At 45.0% G+C, this 20,910-nt stretch overlaps 2 protein-coding genes across 2 annotated transcripts in view; both read left to right on the top strand.

Moving 5' to 3' along the window:
* Nucleotides 1-1,901: 1,901 nt before the first annotated feature.
* Nucleotides 1,902-10,700, top strand: LOC114622177 (pyrethroid hydrolase Ces2e-like). Its single transcript, XM_028768579.1, has 13 exons — nt 1,902-2,021; nt 2,611-2,821; nt 4,537-4,675; nt 5,307-5,440; nt 5,522-5,780; nt 6,616-6,714; nt 7,126-7,266; nt 7,379-7,459; nt 7,660-7,804; nt 8,150-8,287; nt 8,675-8,747; nt 9,176-9,374; nt 10,462-10,700. Exons 1-12 carry the CDS (start codon nt 1,946-1,948, stop codon nt 9,360-9,362), a joined length of 1,683 nt encoding a protein of 560 aa, XP_028624412.1. The 5' UTR covers nt 1,902-1,945; the 3' UTR covers nt 9,363-9,374; nt 10,462-10,700.
* Nucleotides 10,701-18,755: 8,055 nt separating this feature from the next.
* The window catches only part of LOC114622146 (acylcarnitine hydrolase-like), a 7,964-nt gene continuing 5,809 nt past the window's right edge, over nt 18,756-20,910 (top strand). Inside the window, exons 1-2 of the mRNA XM_028768520.1 lie at nt 18,756-18,868; nt 19,770-19,980. Of these exons, the coding sequence (XP_028624353.1) occupies nt 18,796-18,868; nt 19,770-19,980 (284 nt within the window). The 5' untranslated portion in view covers nt 18,756-18,795. The remainder of the gene's footprint in view (nt 18,869-19,769; nt 19,981-20,910) is intronic.

The raw sequence follows: 20,910 nt of genomic DNA, 5'->3' as shown, positions 1-20,910 counted from the left end.
CTTTTTTGTTTTCATGTGTGTGTAATTGCTGCCTTCTTTTCTTTGGGCTAAAGACTTGGAAGTAGATAGGATAGATGTTTTTAACTTCTAAAGAAACTGTCAAACTGTTTTCTATAGTGACTATATCATTTTGTATCTCCTCCAGCCATGTATGAGGGGACCAATGGCTCCTGGCCTTAGCCAACACTTGACCCAATGGGTATTACATCCGATTCAATTGAATGGGTATGAATGATGTATCATTGCATGTGTTTCAATGAAATTTGAGCCTCTGCTTCCCCCCCCCCCGTGGGGGGGTGTGTGTCCCTCCCTCTCTCCTTCCCTTTCTCCCTTTCTCCCTCCATCCCTCCCTTCTCTCTATTTTTTGCTCCCTTCTCAATTCTGCCTCCCTCCACTGCCATCTTTATTCCATATTTTTACTATGATCTTAGTCATCATTAATCCTGGGCCTCTGAATGGCAGTACTGTAAGAGGCAGGGCACATGGGTTTTTCTAAGCTGAGTTAAAAAGGTCTGGGATTAAGAAGTACCAGGATGTCCCGGGAAGAATAAAGAAGCTGGTTTGTTGACCTCAATCTTAGATAAACTGGAGACTTCTCAGGCCTCATGGCCCATCATTTCATTTGGTTATGGAAGTGAAAGGGGGAAGCAACTGGCTGGAAGGACTGGAACCACAGATTGCACAAGAGTGCATTGTGAGGATAGTGTTGAATCAAAAGTAGGCCTAGCAGTTGAAGGAGGCAGGAGAAGCCATGACTGTTTCATGTTCGAGAAGCCAGAAAAGAACCAAAGGAGGAAGTCCTGCCATGCCCAACTGTGACTCCCTAAACTGTTGGGGGATGGAAAGTTAGAGCCAAGGTCAGTTCTCAGAGGGTACTCAAGGCTGTCTGACATGCATCATCACACCACTTCCTCTGGGAAATTGCACCGAACTAGGTGTGGACTCCTCATCCTGTAGTCATTGATGCATCTCACCACAGTTCTCTAAGATCTGAAACTATTGAGAGACCTGTGTCTCCAGCTTCTTTACAGGCTCCAAGAGCCCAGACTCTCCTCACTACTGGAGCCATCAATGCCCCCATGAAGTGCCAAGTAGGAGTGATGGGTGGCCAGGTACCTATGTGGATAAAGAGACTTCCAACAAAGCCTGAAGATCTGAGTTGGATCCCCCACATCTACATGGCAGAATGAGAGAACTGACACCTTAGAACTTATCTTATGACCTTCACACTCATGTCATAGCATGTGAGTACTTGAGCACCTACACACACACACAATAAAAAAAATCATTAAATAAATAAACAAACAATAAGAAAAACAGTTTAAAAAGTGTGTCCCAAGTGAATGAAGGACTGTGTGTTGATCTGTGCACCAGAGGAGACGCAGTATAAGATGGATTGACTGTGACTAAGAAGTGCCAAAATCCGGTGTTTCGATGAAATAGCCAGGATTTATAGGGAGGTCCTAGGATCACTGTAACGGTCACATTCTGAGCTTCCACCCCTGAGCTTCTCTCATCTACAGAATCTTCCATATTTGCCGACTCAGAGAAGCCCTCCTGTTGCTCCGGTTGCAGCACTCGGTTCCCTGACCTCTGCAACAGCACTGACTTCTGCCAGTGAGCACAGGAACAGTGGTCATGGTGAATCTAGGTTTGAAGACAGGGCTCCTGGCATCCCAGGAGAACTGGAGAAGCTCAGAAGACATCTGTGCCTTCCCCATGAGGCCAAAGAGCAGAAACTGCAGACGTGTGTTTTTCCTACAGTTGGTCATTGGTTCCTGTCATTTCAGCCTTTAGTTGTAAGGAAGAAAAACTTTGCCCCGCCCCACGTGCTCTCCCATCTACATTCCTTTGGGTCCTGTCTGGGCAAGGCCTATATATTCTGCTTTGGTTATTGAAACACTGTGAGTCTGTAGAAGAACAGACTCAGGCCTGGGAGCCGATCATGCCACTGCACAGACTTCCGGGATGGCTGAATGCTGTGGTCTGTGGGCTCCTGATTCTCCTCCTCCATGTGAAGGGTGAGACTCCCTAAGTGGGGTGGTGGGAAGCAGGGTCAGAGCTGCCCAGGTCAGTCAGAGGCTGAGCTTGTGGGAGGAAGGCACCAGGGAGGGAGGAGCTCATCCAGATGACAGACGAAAGCATGGGGAATAAGAGCCACCCAATTTGTCCACTAAAATTCATAGAGTGGGTGCCATAGCTCACTGAGGGTCAGAGATGTCTAAGATTACTGCATGCTGAGGAGACAGCCCAGTGTGAAGGGCTCCAAGGAGCTGAAGCTGAAGATCAAGAGAAGAGCAGAAGGGGCATTTCCCACATCTGTGTGTGGCTGTAACTGTTCCTAACTTTGGGTAATCATAACAATAATACCTTCATGCTGCCAAATGACTCTGAGTGTATGACCTCTTTGGCCAGAGAAATACTGTGACATCCTTCAAAGGGGTACTAGGAAAGGTTCCTGGGCCTGAGGGATAGGGAGCTGTTACAGCTGAACTGGGGAACCCCTGGCTTCCCTTCCTGTGAGCTCTGGTAACAATGAAATGGAAACTCCCACAACTTACTCAAGCAGCTGATTACAGAAAACTAACCCAGATGGCATCTCTCCAACAGGTCACGACACATCAGAGGCCAGCCCCATCAGAAACACGCACACAGGCCAGGTCCGAGGCAAGTTTGTCCACTTGAAAGACACTAAAGCTGATGTCCACACCTTCCTGGGAATTCCCTTTGCCAAGCCTCCTGTAGGACCACTGCGCTTTGCACCTCCTGAGGACCCTGAGCCATGGAGTGGTGTAAGGGATGGGACCTCAGAGCCAGCCATGTAAGTTCTGGACCCAGAGGGTTTCTGGTACTGCATTGAAAATATGCTCCAAGATCTGGGTCATGCTAAAAAGTATCTCCTCCCTCTTGACTACAAAGCAGTTCTCTGCCTGTAATCAGGAACATCTATGCATTTTTCTGATGCGTGTGCTAAGGATTAGAATGGAACAACTGTGGTATAGGGAGTTAGCTCCCAGTACTACAGTGAGAAACATATCCAAATTCATCCCAGAATCAGATTGTGCCAAGTGAACTCTCTGATCGTTGAGAGGTTTATGGGTAAAGTTCAGTGTGTTTATATTAAGCAACAAGAGCCCTGAGTCTATTGTCATACACTACAAGTCCCTCACGAGGGCAGCAGTGATGAGTATCCTGCAGAGTCACTGTAACAACCCAGAAGGTTAAATGCCATTGTCCAAGGAACATGTATGAAAGCTTCCACTGGAGAATATATAGGAAAAAGAGATTCCCTGAGAGTCTGCACGTGGGATGAAGGATTTCTTATTCCCTATGGTACAGTATTGTCCATTCCTACAGTACCATTCTGGACACAGCACCCAAATATCCAGGTGCCTTACGTTCATTTTCTTTTGCTGTAATTAAAATACCCTGACAAAAGCAACTTAGAAAAGGAAGAATTCAGCACAGGTTCCTGGTTAACCCATCATAGCAGGGAGGTCACAGTAAGGAAAGCTGGTCACATCACATTTGTAATTGGGAAAAGAGAGCAAAGAATGCATAATTGCTTACTAATAGTGAGCTCACTTTTGCTACTCACTCAGTTCAGAAGTCCCTTGCTAGGGAATGGTGACACCCACAATAAAAAAGTACTCCTACTTTGATTGATGTAAGCAAGATAATTCCCACAGATCAACCTGATATTAGTCCTTCCTTGAGACTCTCTTCACAGGTTATTCTAAATAAATAGTACAGGGAGGAGGGATGGACAGAACTACCAACAGTTAATCATTTCCATAGAGAATCCAAGACATCTCAACATTCCAATCTCATGAAGGTTGTCCCCCAGCACACACTCAACCGAAGACTTCCCTGGAAATCTGGATACCTCTCGGCCTCCATAGAGCCAGTGACCCTTACCTTGATAGGAGGAGATCTTACCTTGTAGAGAGGAATCCTGTGTTAGAGGAGGTGTTGAGGGTAACTAGAAGAAAATCCAAAGGGTCTGCTTTTTTTCTTTGCTTTTAATTTTTGAGATTATAATATAAGTACATCGTTTATCCCTTTGTTTTCCTCCCTCCAAGCCCTCCCATAGAGCCCTTCTTGCTCTCTCAAATTCACAGCCTCTCTGATTGTTGTTACACGCGTATATGTAAACACACACATATATATTTCTACATATAACCTGTTTAGTCTGTTTAATAGTGTGTGTGTGTGTGTGTGTGTGTGTGTGTGTGTGTGTGTGTGTGTGTTTTATAGCCAGCCATTTAGTATTGGATAACTTATAGGAGTGCTCTCCCTTAGGGAAAATTTTCCTCCCACTCTGAATATTCCTTATTTACCACTAGCTCTGTGTGGGGTTGAGGTCTCATGCTCTTTACCTGTCTACTTTTGTATGTCTATGTATGTCATTGTTCAGCTCATGTTTACACTTCACTGTTCATGAAACTTTATGGGTGCGTCTTCTGATATTACTTAGGACACACAGGTTTTGATCACTGAACATTTCTCGGATTCAGCCTCTGTCATTGTCAACAGGTGTCTACAAAACGATATAGTGAATTTAGAGGGTCTGAAGAAGATAAAGATGATCATGCCTGCCTTCTCTATGTCTGAGGACTGCCTGTATCTCAACATCTACGCACCAACTCATGCCAATGAGAGTTCTAAATTGCCTGTGAGAACTGGACTATGATCAAGTGGGTGGGGACAGAGCAGTGTAGATCCTGATGAGAAGACTTACCCCTTGTGGGTCCAAGAAGGTTTTGGGTTTTTGTTTCTTGTTTTGTTTGTTTCTTGATTATAGGCATGGCTCCCGTGCATGATGGATGGATGTTGCCATGCAGAACAACTTAAGAGTTGGATTATGGATTAACTAAGGACACACGCTATAAACTTGAGCCCTAGATACCCAGCCAGGTCTCCAAGGGATGAACACTCAGATAAGCCAAATTTCTAGCTTTGGGCTATTGGTTGTACCTATGAAAGTTGGTGAGACTTTTGATTCATAATCAGAAAAAAATATCTGTGGAGGTACCCTTCTCCACACTTTTGAGGAATCTGAGAATGATGGTGGCATTATCTGGATTTAAATCCATTAGTCCAGGCTAAGAGATTCCTGATGTTACAGTGGGGTTTGAAAATATGTTAATGGGACTGTAGTTCCTCATCTGTGGCCTAGGTCTAGGATGCTGAGGAGTCCTGTGTATGTATTTATCTGTACAGTTACACAGCAACCAATAATCTAGGAAGATTCTAATTGAACTTGTATTGTATAGAAGCTTCCTGGCATCTCTTGACTTTTCTAGGTGATGGTATGGCTCCATGGTGGTGCGCTGGTTATGGGCATGGCTTCCATGCATGATGGATCCAGGCTGGCAGCCACTGAGGATGTGGTGGTGGTCACTACCCAGTACCGCCTGGGAATCCTGGGCTTTTACAGGTGAGCATAGGGCTGAGCTGGGAAGCAGGAGCTGAGCAGAACCTAGACAGCCCTTTGATCCCTGTTCCTTTCATTTCTCAGCACTGGAGATGAGCACGCCAGAGGCAACTGGGGATTCTTAGACCAAACAGCTGCCCTACGCTGGGTCCAGCAGAACATTGCCAACTTTGGAGGCAACCCTGACTCTGTCACACTTTCTGGCCAGTCAGCAGGTGGCACAAGTGTGTCTTTCCATGTTATGTCCCCCATGTCCCAAGGACTCTTCCATAGAGCCATCATGGAGAGTGGGGTGGCCCTGCTGCCTATCTTTATATCTAACTCCACTAAGATGATCTTCACAGTAAGTGCTCCATCACCCCGGCCCTGACTTTGCCCTCAGCCTCGGGTACTCTAGTAGTATGTTCAGTAGGGGAAACAAGGACCATGGGAAATAGATTCTTTTCAATAATTTCTAAGAGATTCAAGGATGAGGCTCGACTTCCCTCTACTTTATACATACTGAATACATTATGCAACTTGCAAAGCTTCTCCAAACATCTTTAATTATTGGCCAAAATAAATGTGCATAGGTTTGGGAGCTGACTCAGGAGATGAGAGAGCCTGCTGTGCCAGTGTGCAGACCAGAGGCCAAATCCCCAGAAACCACATAAGGCCAGACGTGGTGGTACTTGTTTACAATCCCAGTGTTTCTATGGTAAAGCAAGTCGCAGAGACAGAGGTGCTCTACAGGGAAAAGGTCAACTACATTGGTGTGGGCAGCAACAAAGAGCAAGAGAACCTGTCTCAAATAAGGAGGAAGATGACAAATGATATCCAAGATTGTTCTCTGACTTTCATAGGCAAAATGTGGCACACAATACCCATTGTTACACAGAAACATGTACACACACACACCAAAAAATACACACACACACTCTTTCTCTCTCTCTCTCTCTCTCTCTCTCTCTCTCTCTCTCTCTCTCTCACACACACACACACACACACACACACACATGCACACACACATACACACAGACAGAATGATCTCTTTCTCAGCTGTCAACTCTGAGCAACAGGAAAATTGTAACAATTTCACACTCTATTGTATATAACACACAATAAGATGTTATATTTAGGGACAGGCACCCAGTTGGGACTGGAAAGATACTCCTGTCTCACACCAACTCCCATTTCAGAAGGTGGCAAATCTATCTGGTTGTGAAACTTCGAACTCAGAAGCCCTGGTGCGCTGCCTTCGAGGCAAGAGTGAAGCAGAAATTCTGGCTATTAACAAGGTTGGCAGAATTGTGTGTCTGGGAAGATGGTGGGCAATACAGTGTGTGACTGGAAGTTCTCACTACTCTGGACAAATTATTTTATCTGCATGGCTTGGCATTCTTTTAACCCTGGGTGCAAAATGAAAGGTGCAGCTTGCCTCATAGAGTCCTGTATATAGGGTCTAAATGTAGGGTCTTTTCAGGGATGAGAGGGGAGAGATGTGGTATGAATGATCCTCCTAAGACAAATTAAAAAATGGGGAAGTAATAGATAACACCCAAATATATATATATATATATATATATATATATATATATATATATATATATACGCATACGCATACGCATACGCATACGCATACGCATACGCATACGCATACACATACACATATACATATACGAATGATAGATCTTCAATGTCCCCCTCAGCCCTTCAGGATCATGCCTGTTGTGGTAGATGGGAAATTCCTACCCAGACATCCCAAGGAGTTACTGGCCTCAGCTGACTTTCACCCTGTCCCCAGCATCATTGGTGTCAACAATGATGAGTATGGTTGGATTCTCCCTACGGTAAGGTCCAGATCTAATCTCCTAGGTGTCTGAGGGCTCATATGGTGGGCAATAGAAACTCACTGATCCATATCTAACCTACTTCAAACTCAAAACATTCTCCACACTCCAGTTCTTCGAATTTTCTCAGACAATAAATAAAATAACCAGAAGGAACTTGCAGGCTATTCTGAAGATCACAATTGAGCTGCTGGTGAGACTCTTTGAGACCTGTCCCCATTGAGAGGACCTCTCGATATCCTGCTCAGAGAGCATCCCTAGAAATGGGGGTTAGAGAGGGTTGGCTAGTTGGGATCACTCAGAGCTTTCCCCCTATAACTCCCCTCACTGGTGTTCCCCCACCCTAAGGATGTCACCCACCCAATCTCACTTTTTCTCGTCACAATGTTATAGACGCTGCCTCCTGAGTGTGGTCCCCTGCTAATAGAAGAGTACATAGGAGACACTAAGGACCCCCAGACCCTCCAAATGCAGTTCAGAGAGATGATAGCAGACTTCATGATCATAACCCCTGCACTTCAAGTAGCACATTTTCAGCGTGAGTACATCTGTAACAAGGTTGAGGGTGGAAGCTCAAGGCTGTGGGTCCCAGGCAAACTCCATAGTGTCCAGGCTTAACCCATTGTCTAGATCAGCTCTCTGGTTCCAGATCCTAAGAGTCTTTCTCTAATAAATCCTTATATTAAGTATAAGATGGTGACATCTTATTTGGGTACAGATGAGGAAACAGCTGAGTGGTATCTGTGACTTGCTCCCCCAGGGAAAGCAGAGTCATTATTTAATAGTGGGCTTTCCCACAGCCAGTGCTCCAGGATGGGGCTCCACACTCAACTGTCTTGAGTCCAGATAGCTTGTTTATATCCCCATGTATCCTTGCCCTCAGGTTCCCATGCTCCTGTCTACTTCTACGAGTTCCAGCATAGGTCCAGATTTCTCAAGAATTTCAGGCCATGGCACGTAAAGGCTGACCATGGTGATGAGCTTTTCTTTATCTTTGGATCCTTCTTCTGGGGCACCAAATGTGAGTCTTTCTTATTTCCCATGAGCAGGATGGAAAACCAAATTTGTACCTGAAGGATGTCTGAGCCTAGAGCCTAATTTAGGAGTCCAAGGCTCTAAGACCAAGAGGATCAAGTGTGTACCATCTCACAGCTCAAAACCTGCACTGGGTCTGGATCTTTCTTAGTTTAGCTTGTGTTCGAGAAAATGAGGATTCACTGGATCAGGAATGAGCCTGAGGGAATTTACTTAGGGGACTAGATGGATCTTGGATGCTGAGTGATAAAGAAGGGAGGGAACGAAGCCTTGAGTTCAATGTTAAGGGTACAGCTGGCATGATGAGTATGAAGCATGACTTTGGCAGCTGCGTTAAGTGGCTGGGATCTGGACCCTTGTCTTCTCTCTGCAGTTTGCCTCACTGCAGAGGAGAAGCTGCTGAGCAGGAAGATGATGAAGTACTGGGCCAATTTTGCACGTCATGGGTGAGAAGATAATCTTCCCTCAAACTCTGAAGGGTTAGGTTTTAATGTAGGGATCCATTTGTAATTGGTGATCTCATTAGCACTCATGGATCCTTTATTCTGTGATAGATCCCTCTGTATCTAAGGCATACTGAAATAGATACTTTGTAGGTGTTAGTTACTGGTCATCTCACAGTGACCTGTGGGTGGGTCACAATACTGTGGTACTATTCTTTAGGTCTTGTCGCTGAGAAGGAGAAACATAACAGGCCAAGTAACCTTATCCCACAAGGAGTAGAAACCAGTGAATCAGCCTTGTATTTCTAAATCAGGATGTCTATATCATCATAGCCCTCTTCTTCTTAGTCCACTGCCCTGTCTCACATTGGGAGGTCGGGCCTTAGATGAAAGTGACCTTCATTTTTCTCTACTGTTTGACATATCCATAGGAACCCCAACAGCAAGGATCTACCCTACTGGCCAATGTCAAACCAAGATGAGCAGTACCTGCAGCTGGACATCCACCCTTCTGTGGGCCGAGCCCTGAAGGCCAGAAGGCTGCAGTTCTGGACCAAGACTCTGCCCCAGAAGATCCCAGAGCTAAAAGGAGTTCATGACAAGGTCAAGGCTGTATAGTGCCAAGGAAAGGTATGTGAACTTCAGTAAAGTCGAGGTTGCCCTGAGGTTCTCACAGCCCATTTAGAAGACTGCATTAATTCCAACATTCACACAATCATTTCTAACATCTATAGTTTTCTATTTTGCCAACATATATAACCAACACTCTATGTGTCTTTCCTTACACAAAATGCTAGGCAAAATTATTATAAGATCTACTCCAAAAGGACTCTCAGGTAAGTGTGGATGTGTAAGTGCCAAAGCGCCATCTTCTTTCACACTCCTCTGGTACTAAACTCCATTCAACTCTCTTCCTTTATCTTCTCTCATCCTCTTTTCTTCCCCAAGACCCAGAAACTTTGGGGAATGTTGACTATAAAGGGTACGCTATGTCAAAACCCCATACCCTTCTCTTAGCAAGTCCCATGTTTCCACATATTTATAGGTGGCCAGTAGAAAGCCTGATTATCCAAGTTCTTATTGTTTTCCTAAGTTCAAGTCAGATCACAAACTTCCCCCAAGTCTTATGATAAGTATCTGTGGCCCCATCTACTCAGAAACTGAAAGGAAATATTGCCTGAGCCCAGGAGTTCCAGACCAGCTTGGGCATCATAGAAAGACCTACATCTCATAAACAAAAACAAAAAAGATCATAAGCTGTATGATTTGTAAACAGCAGAAATGTATGTGAAATTCTGCAGACTGAGATACATAGATCAGTCTGCCAGCAGATCTACTAACTGTTTGACCCTAAGGTTACACTCATGTCCTCTCCAGGTAGGATGTAACACTCTGGGCCCTCTAAGGGTCCCAACTCTTAATATCAACACATTAGGAATTAAGTTTCCACAAATGAATTTGAGACACACGGGCTTTAAGAGCTCAACTTCTAGACCTCTCTGACAGTAGCCATTGAGCATGCCAGCCTCTGAAAACCTCTGTGCAGATTGCCCCTATAGAGGAAATGTCACCAATTTCCTTTCCAAGTTGCAATTGTCCACTTTTGTAAGAAACTGAACTTAACATGTCCATAAATTCCTCAAGCAAGGCCAAGAGTGAGGTTGACCAGAAGGCCTGGGTGGGATTCCTCTAATAACACATTTTCTCTTATTCTCAGGGTGTGAACACAACGCTCACACGAGCATGAACATATAACATCTGGGAAGATCTTTTACAATGGTGTGTCTCATGAGTGTGAGGTGAAGGAGGTAGAAATGTGCAGACATGTCTAGCAGAAGACACTCCTGTCCCTGGAACCCTGACTGATGGCCTCATGTACACAAATGTCTGCTTGTTTTAAAGAAATCCTCCTGTAGCATCCTGACTCTTCTTGACAGTCCATGTGATGAATTTTCATTCTTTTTTTATTGGATATTTTCTTTATTTATATTTCAAATGTTATCCCCTTTCCCGGTCTCCCCCCAGCTCCCAGAAACTCCCTATCCCATCTACTTTCCCTCCTTCTATGAGGGTGTTCCCCCACTCACCCACTTCTGCCACCCTGCCGTGGCATTCCCTTACACTGGGGCATTGAGCCTTCACAGGACCAAGGGCCTCTCCTCCCACTGATGCCTGACAAGGCCATCCTCTACTACATTCAGCTGGAGCCATGGGCCCCTCCATGTGTAGTTCTTAGTTGGTGGTTTAGTCCTGGGAGTTCTAGGGGGTCTGGTTGGTTGATATTGTTGTTCTTCCTATGGGATTGCAAACCCCTTCAGCTCCTTTAGTCCTTTCTCTAATTCCTCCATTGAAGACCCTGTGCTCAGTCCAATAGTTGACTCTGAGCATCCTCCTCTGTATTTGTCAGGCTCTGGCAGAGCCTCTCAGGAGACAGCTATATCAGGCTCCTGTCAGCAAGCACTTCTTGGCATCTGCTGTAGTGTCTGAGTTTGGTGTCTGTATATGGGATGGATCCCCAGGTGGGACAGTCTCTGGATGGCCTTTCCTTCTGTCTCTGTTCCATACTTTGTCTCCATATTTCCTCCCTTGAGTATTTTGTTCCTTCTTCTAAGAAGGACTGAAGCATCCACACTTTGATCTTCCTTCTTCTTGAGCTTCATGTGGTCTGTAAACTGTATCTTGAGGATTCCAAGCTTTGAGGCATTCTTAAGTTACTGTTGTCCTTAAACTTTTCAACCCCAGCAACTCAAGGCCTCTTGTATATTATGTCATTTACAATGGTGCCAAACCATACCTTTTGTTTCCCCCAAAGCATCTCTGTCATTGAGAGGGTGTGTTCTGTTGTTCTATTGATTTTTGAATTTCTCATCCTTCTACCTCTGGCCAATTTGCCTTTCTCGGGCATCAGTTTTCCCAGGACAAAATTCCTTTTCATTTCCAACACCTTTGGATAGGAATAAAGGCTCCTACGTTGCCTCTTTTGGACACCAGGGCACAGATGAGGGGAGTTCTAAGCCCTGGCACAGTGGCTGAGCCCATAGATAGTTCTTATTCATCCCAACAACCCCTCTACGCCCTCAAGCTCTGCTTTCTGTTGCTGTATTTTGCACCTGGAAATGGAGATGGCTTGGGAACACTGTATCACTTCCTGTGATTATAAGAGGAGGAGCCACTGGTATTTAGCTGCCATCCAGTAGAATGTCCTTGACGTGAAATCACACAATTCTTCTTTCAGTACTTGCAGAGTTCTAATCCAGGTATATAATCTTTGGTTCCTTTTATCCTCTCAGCAGCTGCATATCTGAGTCACTCCCATGTAAAGACTCTGCTTTGGTTGGGAGATGCAATATTTTTTGAGAAAATGCTCTCACTATGTAGCCCAGTCTGGGCTTCCATTTACCATTCTCCCACCTCAGCCTTTGGAGTACTGGGATTATAAGCAAGCATCACTAGGCACTCCTAAGCAATATGTCATGGACAATTTCAAAGATAACATCATGTGACCAATGGCTTTCAATTCTTTTGATGAAAATATAGGTACAGCCATGTATATGTTTAACTTTAAAAGGTTATGCAGGATGATCAGATGGCTCCGTGGGGTAAAGACACTCATTATCAAACTTGATGACCTGAATTTGATTCCCAGGACTCACACAGTAGAAAAGAACACAGAAACACTGTACCAAACTGTCTTCTGAAATGACTGCATCATATTTCAACCCATTTAGACATAGGCAGAGTGCCAATTGCTGCATATCCCCACCTGTACTGGGACTTGGGAATTGTTATTATGGTTGTATTGAATGGGTGTGTACTTGTGTCTCATTGTAGATCTTTTTCTGGACCTTGGATTGTCCTTTTTTTATTGTTGCAATTGATATACATCTGAGTGTGGCTCAGAACAGACCACACCAGACCAAATGGTTCCAAGTGGGGTTTATTCAGGAGATAGGGTAAAGGTGGGGGGAGAGGAAGAAGAGGAAAAAGAGAAAAAAGAGAGCGAGGTCAGGGGGTTCTGTCTGTTTTATATGAGTGGTGATGTAGCCTCTTGCAGGTAAGGATGGAAGGTAGCCAGGTGGATTCTGGGAATGTATGGCAGTTGCCTTGGCAATAGTGTGGGGATCACCTAGATGTGATGTCACTGGGTTCAGAGTCTGATACCAACATGCCTCCCTTTTTCTTATTATAAAGAGAAGAAAAGGAGGAGGGGAAGCTGATGGTGAAAGGGGAGTCAGGGCTCCATGTCTCTTAAACTACTTCCTGCTGTGTAGGGGTGTAGTCTATTTTGGGGTGTAGCTGGCTTTCACCATCAGGGTCCGCTTGGTAGATATATGCATCAGGTTCCTCTGTGAACAGCAGCTGGTAATCCTGTAACAAGAACTGATTAATAGTTTGGTTAGAAGTAATAACACCAGGAGGATGACTAGAAAGGGTGTTACAAAAGAGAGTATCTACTTCCATATGGTTTAAAAAAAAACTCAGAACTGGAGGTCTCATGTTCCCTATAAAACAGCATTCTTCTTGGAAGAACTGGCAAAGACCATCTTCTTTAGCTGTCAGGACATCTAGCCCCCATTGGTTCTGAAGCATCACAGCTGGAATCTCATGAGTCTTGTATGTAGAAAAGAATGTCTTGCTGTGTTGGTAGAAGAAATGGTTGGTCCGTGATCCTAGCATATGTATCTGACAAGACCAATATGAGCAGCCCCCTTAATTGTCTGGCTATTTTTCACAATAATCTTCTATTTGGTCAAAGAGAAACCAAGTGTAGAGAACATAATATTTAGATGGGATAACAGATATAGGGATGTTAGCAATTTGGACTGGTTCTCAGCATCCAGCTATGGAGCAGTTTCCTAACCCTGTTTGGAAAGACTGTTATCTGTGGTGGTCTCTTGAACCTCGAATCTCCAGATGTAAGGGCTGACCTGGATGGAAACAAGCAACAGGGAGATGACAAGAAATACATGTCTAGACCAGTGAGGTTGAGCTTGGCTGCCAGAGGGGAGTCTCATTTTCTGGGATTCAGGACAAGGTGGGTGATCTCGACATCCTCTGGACCTTAATAGAGCATGGTCCTGGTAGAATCCAGTAACTAGATGACAACAGGAGAATAATGTTTAGCAACAGAGGGGTTCTGGACATACCAAACTTAGGGGTTCACCTGAAAAGCTGGTAATAGAAATAACATGTTAGTGTTATTAGGTTGACTGGCTAGAAGAAGGAGCAGAGGAACTTCTGGCAAGCTTGAGTTTAGACAAATCAGGGGAGCAAAGGAAATAGAGGCTCCCAACTTAGCTAAAATATCTCTTCTCAATAAGGGGACAGGACATGTAGGCACTACCAAAAAGGAATGGGTGAGAGGTGCATTCCTAAAGATGCAACTACGTGGGGGGATCTGGTGAGGAAGGTAAGGTTGTCCTTCTACTCCGACAATAGGAAAATGTGAAGGTGAAGTGGGTCCCCAAAACTCCGTCAGGACAGAGTAAGTGGCCCCAGTGTCCAAGAGGAAGGAGATGGGTCATCCACATACCATAATAGCTACCTGGAGCTCTTTGTTAGTGATAGGCATGGTCAGGTCGAGGGAGCTCGAGCCCTGTCAGTCCTCCATAGCCAATCCTAGAAGGTCAGTTGAAAGATTTACCAGGAATGATGTCCCTCTGTTCTTAGTGACATGAGGGCAATCAACAACCCAATGTCCCTTCTGATGGCACCTAGGACATGGCCCCCTTGGCTTGCTGAGGCTGGGGCAAGCCCTCACCCAATGACCTTGTTGACCACATTTATAGCAGGGGCCTAGTGGTCCCTGAGCCTTCAAAGACCAGGAGTCTGGGATAGCAGCTAAGGCTGGTCAGATAGCCTTTGCCAGCATGCGGTATTTTTGTTTTCACTCTGTCTTATATGGGCAGTGACATAGCCTCTTTCAGATAAGGGTGGGATGTAGCCAGGTGGATTCTGGGAATGTATGGCGGATGGGTTGGGGGTCTCCTAGATGTGATGTCACTGGGTTTGGAGCCTGACACCAACAGCACTTATTTTGCATTTTTCTTTCTTTGGGCATGGGGTCTTGCCCTTGAGTATTTCAGCCTGGCATTAAATTCAAGACCCACCAGCCTCTGCTTCTCAGTTGCTAGGACTACCTGAGTATGCAAACACTCACACTTTCCTGAGACTTTAGCCTCTGCCTCCATCTTCCTCTTTGTTTCTCAGTCTTTCTCCACTCTGCTTCTCCTTCTGTTTCTTTCTCTGTCTCTGTCTCTGACTCTGTCTCTGTCTCTGTCTGCCCCCACTCTCTCTCCTCCATATCTAATTTTCCTCCAATTGTGGTGTGGAACATTCCTGTTATCCCAGCACAGCACTACAGAGGCTGAGGCACAGACTTATTAAATATTCTCATTAATATTGTAATTTTATGTACAGTATTAACCAGATGTAAAATCATGTGCAAGTAGATGAATGGAACAAGAAAGTATACTAAGTGAAGTAACCCAGTCCCAAAAATACAATGTGCTTTCTTATTTGTGTATCATAGCTCTAAATCTTTAAATGTGATTATAATAATATAACAATATAAATATTGGAGGTGTAAGTGGTGTCAGAGGGTCCTGAAATGTCCCACAGAAGGAGATGCCTGTTCCCTGAGCATGTTCATGTGTGTGTGTGTGGCACATCTGCCCCCTGAGACCTCCTGGATCCACCTGGCACTACTGCTTACTATCTTACTGTTGTCTTTAAACTCTCGTGCTTTGTGTCACTTTACAAGGGTGACTAATTGTATTCAACTTAACCCTATGTTTCCCAAAGTATTTTCCCTCTGTCGTTAAGAGGCTGAACACTTCATTCTCTAGAGCCTGATGATCCCCCAGATCCCTACCTGTGACCAACTTGCCCCCAGGGGGGTACAAGTGTTCACTCCTGGCTTGGCAAAGTCCTTTATCTTTGATCCACTTTGTTGAAGACCAGCCACTGAAACATTTAAGGATCCAGTGAGGATTCTTACATTTCACATTTCAAACACTAGGGGGCAGAAGAGAAATGGGGTTATCTTTTAGCCTTGGCTGAGTAGCTGGACAGAGAAAAGCCCTTCCTTTGAGTGCAGGGAGACTTTTATTGAGGCCTCGAGGCATTGTGGAGCTCCTGCTGCACACACGCATCTGTGGGGGTCCCCATTTTGCACACAGGTCACTTCACCAAATAGCCTTTAAAATTCTAGTATCTGTATTTTTTAAAGTTTTGTTGTTTAATGATTTGTATGCAACCAAATTTGCCCATTTACCAGCATAGATGGACACATTTTGCATAAAAATATGAGCTATGCAACCACATACCCTTAAGTATGAGACTATTTCTTTCACTGATAAAAGTTCTCTGGGCTCCTCTATGTCAATCATTGCCTGGTCTCTGCCCCCAGGCAACCACTCTCTGACACTATAGTTTGGAAGCTGCATATAATTTAGAGACATGAGAGCCCTGGCTGTCCTGTCATGGAAAGGGAATCCTTTGTCACTGGTCCTGTTACTAAATAAAGTCTATGTGAGAGGCAAGTGTGTCATTTGTTAACAGTATCATTCCACATATGCACACAACACATTTTAGCCACTCCCCATTTGATGCACATCTAGCTGACCTGATTGTGACTGCTTTTAATTAAGCCTGTGTGAACTTTTTAAAGTTCTAGTTTTTATGATTGGTGTTTTCAGTTCTTTGAACTGAAGACCTGCAAGTAGAATTATTCAATCATAGGTTAAGTGTGTGAAGAAACTGTCAAACTGTCATCTACAATAACTATATACTTCTGTAGCTCCTCCAGCCGCATATGCAAGGGCCAGTGGCTCTCTGTCTTTGCCAACACTTGTCTGTATGGGTCTTACACTTGGTTTCTCTGAGTGGACATATAGAGGTATGTCATTGAAGATATTTTCATGGAGCTGAGCCTCTGCTACTCTCTGTCTCTGTGTCAGTGTCTCTCTCTGTCTCTGTCTCCTGTATCTCTGTCTCTCTCATGCTCTTCCTATTCACTCCTTCCTTCCACAGAGCAGAACCTGAGTGTCTTCTTCATTTTATATTTTCACTGTGGCCGTAACTGTGTGTTGATACACAGGGCCTCTGAGTGATGGTGCAGTGAGTAGAAGAGCACACGGGGATTTCCCAAGCTGAGCTACAGAAATGTCTGGGATTAAGAAACACAGGGATGCCCAGCACCCATTGGGATCTGGTTTCTCCATCCCAAGATTGGAGGATCAGGGAAATACCCAGCTCTCACGGTCTATCAATTCTTTGGTCTGGGAACTTGGTGTAGAGAGAGCAGCTGCCAAGAATGGCTCGAACAGGAGAAAGGACAAGAGTGCACTAGAGGGGTGAAATTAAATCAAAGGAGCCCATATTGATATGTTGATTAGAGAAACTGGGGAAAGCAGTGCTATGTTATGCCAGGGAAACAGAGAGACACAAGGAAGAAGTTCTGTAGTGCCATGCTGTAAAGTTCTGGATTTTTATGTGGATAATAAAAACATTAATCATAATTTGGAGCCAATGTCAATTCTCACTAAAGGCTGTCTGACACTGATCCCCACAAAGCTTCCCCCAAAGAGTCAGGCTGGACTGAGTATGGGCTCCTGGTCCTGCATTCCTTAATTTAACCTGCCAGAGTTCTTTGTAATTCTGAAACTTCTATTTATATTTGTATCTCAGCTTTATCATAGATTGAACCCAGTATTGGAGCTATTAAGGCCCCATGAAATACTGTTCATATGGTTAAGAACAAGATTGATTAGGGTATGGTAAGAAAACATTCCTCCAACCCTGATGACCTTGCGATCCACACAGTATGAGAATATGAACTTACACAAATCCTCTGTTCGTCTCAATATGTGAGCCATGGCATGGGAGAATCTTCGTAATATGTACATGAGCACAATACATAAATAAATGCAAACATTAAAAATATTAAGTGAATAAATGACTGTCAAGTTGATCTTGGCCAGTAGAGAGCACACCTCATAATGGTGAAGTGAATAGGGGCTGTGGACTTAAAACACACCAGAATTGCAGTAACCTAACAGGAAAGAGTCCATGTATACCTTAAGATCATCATAGGGACCAGGGATCCTGGAAGCAAGCTCAGTAAACGGAGTCTTCAAAGCATAGGAATCTTGAGGATGAGTCTCACACTCAAAGCTCCTGCATTAGCCCAATTCTTCTGTGACATCCTGACTGTGACCGTCTCACAGTCTGGCTTTTCCTGTTACAGCTTCCCACCCAGGTGAGGGGACAGCATTTCTGGTATCACAGATGAGCTCTAGAATCCATGCTGTGCCTTTCCAGGAGGCCAAAGGGGGAAGAGAAAGAGCAGAGGTGACCCTGATGGCTATTCTTGCTGCCAATCTGACTACATCTAGAATCCAGAAATGGGGAATATACCTGGGAGAGGTTGTTTGCTTGGTTTGAAATAGGCACATTTACTTTTAGTCTGAACATTTGGCACATGCCTTTGATCTGGATGTTCAGACTGGAAGATATACCTTTAATCTGGGCCACACCTGCTGGAAGCCTATAGAAGGACATGAAAGACAGAAGAGTTGGCTCTTTGCCTGCTTGCTCCCGCCCTGCTAGCAAGTCCAGTCCTTCACTGGCATTATATCCTACTTCTCCAGGATTTCAGCATCTACTGAAGACCAGATGAGATATCCAACCTTGTGGATTAGGCAATTTCTAGATTCTTGAACTTTTTATTCATAGCTAGCCACGGTTCGATTGCTAGCACCATTGCCTGTAAGTTGTTCTAATGAATCTCGTTTTTATATATTTATGTAGAGAGATTCATTCTATAAGCCCTGATACTCTGGAAAACCTGATAAATACAGTGACTTTGCCCTGCCTCCAGGCCATTGGCTCCAGTCACTTCTGACTAAACAGTTCTCCTACAATGAGAACTTGCTCCACCTCTATCTTTTTGGCTTAAATTCCTGCCTGGGCGAGATCCACAGATTCTGCTTCCTGTTTGTGAAACGTGATCCCCCTAGCAGCACAGACTCAGGCCTGAGAGCCGGCCATGCCAGGGAACCAAGTGCATAGCTGGCTGAATGCTGTCCTCTTTGGACTGCTGCTTCTCGTCCATGTGCAGGGTGAGGCTCACTAAACTAGCAATGGGGAATGACTGAAGTCAGAACTGCTAAATTCTGCCGGTCAGAGGCTGAGCTTGTGGGAGGGAAGGCACAGGGCAGGGAAGCCGGTTGGGAATGACAGCTAAAAGTGTGGGAAACCTGTGCCTCCCGATTCTCTGACCAAAGCCCTCAGATTTTATGAATCCACTAACACAGAGTGTTAGTATTCTGTTAAACTCCACCTCCACAGTTACCTGGCAACAGCTGGGTAGGCCTGCCCACTATAAAAGAGGCTGCCTGACCCCTCCTCTCTCTCTTGCTCCATTGATCCCTGCCTGCAGGCTCTCTGTCCCTTCTCCCCTCCCCCCCTTCCCTTCCCCTCCCCCTCTCCCCAAGTGGTCATGGCGGGCCTCTACTCCTCTTCCTCTCTCTCTCTCTCTCTCTCTCTCTCTCTCTCTCTCTCTCTCCCTCTCTCTTAATAAACCTCCCCTCGTGGAACCGTTTGGTCTGCTGTGATCTGTCCAAGCTGCCCGCGAAAAAAACTTTCACAGAGAGAGTAAGGAGCTCTAGAGAAAGCACTAAACAATTCAGGTGAAAGTGAGAAGTCATTTTTCTTTCCTCCGTGTATAGCTACCACTTACCTTTGGATAAGAATAAGGATCGTAAATCCATATAGACAAACGGCTCTGAGTGTGTGACCTCTTTGACTTAGAGAAACTCTGTGGCACCCTTCAACATGGGAATAGGAAAGGTTCCCGGGCCTGAGGTTCAGGGAAGCTTCCATTCTCAAACCCCACAGCTGAACTGAGGGAAGAGGGCATGGGTTCCTTTCTCCTGTGCCCCGATAACAGTGAGATGAGAACTCCCGCAACCTGACGGCAACTGATTACACAAACCTAACCCTGAGGCATCTCTCCACCAGGTCAAGACTCACCAGAGGCCAGCCCCATCAGAAACACACATACGGGCCAGGTCCGAGGTAGCCTCATCCACTTGAAGGACACTAAATCTGATGTCCACACCTTCCTGGGAATTCCCTTTGCCAAGCCTCCTGTAGGACCACTGCGCTTTGCACCTCCTGAGGCCCCTGAGCCATGGAGTGGTGTGAGAGACGGGACCTCGCATTCGGCCATGTAAGTTCTGGGACCCAGAGGGTTTCAGGCATTGGGGGAGACTATGCTCTGAGCTCTGGGCCATGCTGAAGTGTTTTGTCCATTTCAGCTACACAGTAGCTTTCTCTCTTTGGGGATGAATGTCCTGTGTGTTTTTCTGAAGATATGCTAAGGTTGCATAGAATAACTGCCAGGCTCCTGCGTCAGAGCTTGGCACTCATAGGGAGTTAGCATCAGGCACTATTGAGATGAGCAAAGATAAAATTGTTCACAGATTCAGATTATGACCAGTGTTCTCTGGCACAATGGGAGGGATCTCCAGGCATGAGTTAATGTGACCTATTAGGCACTGGTCATCCCTGAATCCAGGAGAATACACTTCAGGTCTCTGAGGAATGCAACAGTGATCAATACTTGCTAACTCCACCTTCACGGTCACTGTGACAACCTATAGGGCAATGTGCCGTTGACCAGGGAACAAGTGTATGTAATTAATTCCCTCTGGAGACACTGCAGGCAAGAGAAGTTCCCTGAAAGTCTGTGCATGTGATGAAGGACTACCTACTACCATTTAGGGCAGCCTTGCCTACTGAATCATCTAGTAGCTGGATGAGTCCAACACTCCAATATGGGGATCTTAGATTGTTTTCTGTTGCTGTAATAAAGTACCAATGAAAGCATCTTAGTGGAGAAAGCTACTATTAGAGGCTCCAGATTACAATCCATCCTTTGTGTAAACACAGTGAATCAAAACTACAGGAGCTGCTCACATCACAGCCATGCCCAGGAACAGAGACTAGAGAATGTTTGCGTGCCTGCTAATGCTTAGCTCACTTTTCTTATATAATTCCATGAATGTCACTACAGACAGCCAATTATTTCCACAGAGACACCTACAAGTCAGTCTCTCTCTCTCTCTCTCTCTCTCTCTCTCTCTCTCTCTCTCTCTCT

This window comes from Grammomys surdaster, unplaced genomic scaffold, assembly GCF_004785775.1.
Source record: "Grammomys surdaster isolate TR1022 unplaced genomic scaffold, NIH_TR_1.0 187, whole genome shotgun sequence".
Classification (NCBI taxonomy): domain Eukaryota; kingdom Metazoa; phylum Chordata; class Mammalia; order Rodentia; family Muridae; genus Grammomys; species Grammomys surdaster.
This window is presented reverse-complemented; position numbering and strand designations above follow the sequence as displayed.